Source organism: Octopus bimaculoides, chromosome 2 (genome assembly GCF_001194135.2).
Source record: "Octopus bimaculoides isolate UCB-OBI-ISO-001 chromosome 2, ASM119413v2, whole genome shotgun sequence".
NCBI classification, from domain to species: domain Eukaryota; kingdom Metazoa; phylum Mollusca; class Cephalopoda; order Octopoda; family Octopodidae; genus Octopus; species Octopus bimaculoides.
This window is the reverse complement of record NC_068982.1, coordinates 44276876-44281179: the sequence shown is the minus strand read 5'-3', so window position 1 is coordinate 44281179 and position 4304 is coordinate 44276876. Positions and strand designations below refer to the sequence as shown.

General features: G+C 35.5%; 1 protein-coding gene across 1 annotated transcript in view; it reads left to right on the top strand.

Moving 5' to 3' along the window:
- Window positions 1-4304, top strand: part of LOC106869732 (polycystic kidney disease protein 1-like 2) — a 55068-nt gene that overhangs the window by 43607 nt on the left and 7157 nt on the right. The window contains exons 10-11 of the mRNA XM_052976866.1: window positions 626-803; window positions 1741-1988. Of these exons, the coding sequence (XP_052832826.1) occupies window positions 626-803; window positions 1741-1988 (426 nt within the window). The remainder of the gene's footprint in view (window positions 1-625; window positions 804-1740; window positions 1989-4304) is intronic.

Genomic DNA, 4304 nt, shown 5'->3' with positions numbered 1-4304 from the left:
TGTGTGTGTGTGTGTGTGTGTGTGTGTGTGTGTGTGTGTATGTGTGTGTGTATAAACGACGAGCTTCCATACAGTTTCTGTTTGCCAAATTCACTCATGAGGCATTGATGACCCACAACTATGATAGAAAAATTTGTCCAAGGTGGTTGTTAAATGAAATGAAATCATTTCCACACACACACACACAAAACAGAGGTAATGTCACAAACGTACCAATAAAAGAATTTCCATTTTGTTGTTCGACCTGTTAGAGATAGCAACCAAATCTTTTTGATGGCACATCGTATTGTGTTTAAAAGCAAAATGTAGGATTCGTTTGGTAATGTAGTCCAAGATGTACAAAAACACGTCGTGTTTGCATACTAGAATGCCTATGATTATTATTTATTCCATCAGTGCTGGTCTTGAACAAAACAGTAACTACTACAATGGCAGCAGCAGTAACAAGAATAGCAGTTATTAATGTCATAAGTGATTCAGTTACAACTAACAACAGAAACTACTCGACGTTTATATTTTATTTAGAGCCACACTGCAGCTTCTGTCAGTCATGTGTTTATACAAATGTCGCATCATTTGATTTTTGTATTATTTTGATAACATTATTTTCTTTTTCCCGTTGCAGGTGAAAACTGTGAAATTATACTTCGACTGGATGGAAAATGTTGTTTTCCCGAATTTTTTTCCGACTGCAAGTATTTTTAAGAAGAAAATGGTTTCTATTGAGAAAATGTATATATCAGATGGCGTAAATATAAAGATCGGTCCGGCAAGATTGCGACAACTGAGAGTCAAAAAGTCAGGTTGTTTAATCTATTAATCGATTTTGGCGCTATAAATCTGTTTGGTACTGAAAACTGTGGGTGAATTCACAGAATTGCTAGAATAAATTAGATAGAATGCTTTACGATTTTCGTTCTTGTTCCTAGCGCGCTGCGTTCAAATCTTGTCAAGAGCAACTTTGCCTTTTGCTTTTTCTCGGTTGATAAAACAGCAGTTCAAGGAGTGAGGATTGTTGGTGCGTGGGCTACATACGTTGCGATGTGTATTGAAATAATTACCACAAAAAAATTAAAGAAATATCGCAAACGTACCAACAAAGGAATCTCCCTTTTGTTGTTCGACCTGTTAGAAATAGCAACCAAATCTTTTTGCTATCACTATTGGCGAATCCGCAGAATTGCTCAAATAAATTAGAATGCTTTACGATGTTCGTTCTTGTTCCTAGCACTCTGAGTTCAAATCCTGTCGAGAGCAACTTCACTTTCTCTGGGTTGATAAAGTTGCAGTCCAAGGAGTGAGAATTGTTGGAGCGTTGGACGATATACTTTGCTATCTGTATTACAGTCTTTGCGTTCTTAGCTCAATTTATCTCCACATGTCGATATCTAAGGGATTTGTATATATATATATATATATATATATATATACCCCAGTGTCACTTTGATGGCATGCGCTGTTCTCTCACTCAATAATAATACTACTAATAATAATAATAATAACATATATATATATATATATATATATATATATATATATGTGTGTGTGTGTGTGTGTGTATGGATATAATACACACACACACCTATGTTAACTTGCAAATATATTTGGATATATTTATAGTCTCTGATTATGTAATCCAATTAGCGAATACTAGTCAACGCTTTGAAACTATTTGAATATTAATCAGTAGTAAAATATTGATGTACGTTTTTTAAAAAATGTGCTTTTCCTAATTTGCAGAAAATTGTGATAAATCGAATCTTAAAATCAAAAGTTGTAATAAAGGATACAATTTGCTGGACGAATTAAAGGATCCTTTTTGTCTTCAGTGGCAACCGGAATCAGTCTTTGGATGTCCACACAATGAGAGCATCAACAACTTAACATTGGATTCTTGGAAGTATACTCCAGCTTCTAAAATAAATGGCATACCAATTATTGGTATGTGGAACACGTACGGTGGAGGAGGTTACATAAATAATTTCGAGGTAATAAAATAATAAAAATTAACATTCTTTACAAAATATGAAATGTCATGTATGTTTTAAGGTCCAGTTATAACTGGACTTTTATTGTTCATTATGTTTTTCTAGTTCTAACTCCATTCTCTCTCTCTCTCTCTCTCTCTCTCTCCCTCTCTCTGTCTCTCTCTCTCTCTCTCTCTGTTTTTATAATTTTTATTTATTTGTTTTTTTTGCAGCAAATAAGATGACCATTTCCAAATAATGTTTATGCCTGATACTTTTGAGATTAGTACTTGGATGTTGAATGTCTCCCACGATAATTAACAACCAAATATCAAAGCTTATAATGTGCGGTAAGAGACCCTGTGACGCCTCTGACAGCAGGCTACTGTCCGCTCTCGCAGAATCTACCAGAACAAACAAAACCGAACGTTCTGATAAGTAAAACGATAAAATAATAATAATTAATAATTAATAATAATAAATAATAACAATAATAATAATAATAATAATAAGGCAAGAAAGCAGCCTGCAGAGGATTGCGGTTACCATCAGGGGAGACCATGGGTGAATCCGACGGTAGTGGGTATAGATATTTAGGGATTTGGGAGCTGGATGACATTCTACGCAGAGAAATGAAAGTCAAGATCAGCGAGGCGTATCAAAAAAGGATGAAGATGGTGTTGAAATCCAGCCTGAATGCCAAAAATTTGATTACCGCAATGAATATCTGGGCAGTTGCGGTGGTCAGATATAGTGCGTCCATCCTCAAGTGGATTAAGGAGGAAATATCAACACTGAATAGAAGGACGAGAAAGTTGATGACGCTGCATGGGGCGCTACACCCTAAAGCAAACGTAAACAGACAGTATATGAAAAGAAAGAATGGCGGCAGAGGACTAATTAGTATAGACCATTGTATAAGGAGTGAAAGGAGAACGCTTGCCCAGTATTTGATAAATAGTGATGAAGACCCGCTGCAATATGCCGCGAAAGATATGGGTGTAAATGCAGACGAAATGATGGGTAAGGAAGAATTTAACCAAAGAGCTGAAGAGAAGAGAAAAGAAGACCTTCTTGAAATGAGAATGCATGGATAGTTTGAAAGGAATACACAAGACGTTAAGGATAATACAGCATCGTGGGCATTGCTTGAGCGAGGTGATTTGAAGCGTACCACCGAAAGCCTGATGTTAAGCAGTTGTAGTCGATGAAAAAGATGGCAGTAGTACCAATAATTGTCGGAGCCCTGGGAACAGTGAGCAAAAATCTCGAGAAGTACGTGGAGTAAATAGGGGCTGCAATAAGGGTGGTGCACTTGCAGAAAACAGCACTGCTTGGAACCGCTCGAATACTCCGGAAGGTGCTCGAAAAATAAGAGGTGTTACCTTAGTTCACTGGTAGTGAACAGCTGAAACTGTGGTACATTTTCAGCGTTAGAAGCTGTGCAAAGACAATAATAATAATAATAATAATAATAATAATAATAATAATAATAATAATAATAATAATAACGATACCCATATTGACTTTCTCATCATTTGGGACTGTAAAGCCAATTACCATAGAGAGTGTCAGGTAACTGACTTTACAGTCCCGAACGATGAAAAAATCAATTTGTGTGGTATAGAGAAAATAGCAAAGTACCAGGGCCTAGCTATTGAGTTACAGAGATTATAGAAAGTGCGAGTAAAATATATTCCTATAGTTGTAGGTGCATTAAGAACCATCCCTAACGATTTGAACAGATAGATAGAGGAAACAGACATAAAACCTAGTTTAGTGCAACTCCAGAAAACAGTATTATTAGGGATTTGCTAGGGTACTTACGAAGGATCTTGGCATCCAAGGTTACTTGTAGCTAATGTTAGGAATTTTTCTTTTCCAACAGTTTAATCTGTGGTGTGTATATGAAGTAATAATGATAATAATAATAATGATAATAGTAATAATAATAATAAGCTGCAATAAGGGTGGAGTACTTGCAGAAAACAGCACTGCTTGGAATCGCTCGAATACACCGGAAGGTGCTCGAAAAATAAAAGGTGTTACGTTACCTTAGTTCACTGGTAGTGAACAGCTGACACTGTAATACATCTCTAGCGTTAGAAGCTGTGCAAAGGCAATAATAATAACATTAAAAATAATAATAATAATAATAATAATAATAATAATTAATTCGTTTTATTGGCCACAAGGGCTAATATCAATTAAAAACATGTATGGACAAAGACAGGACGAAGGTTACAAAAGGTTTTGTCCGAAAAGGTAGGAAAGTTCGTCTAAACAGAGGAAGAAAACGGAGAAAGATATAAATAAATAGATAAATAAATAAATATA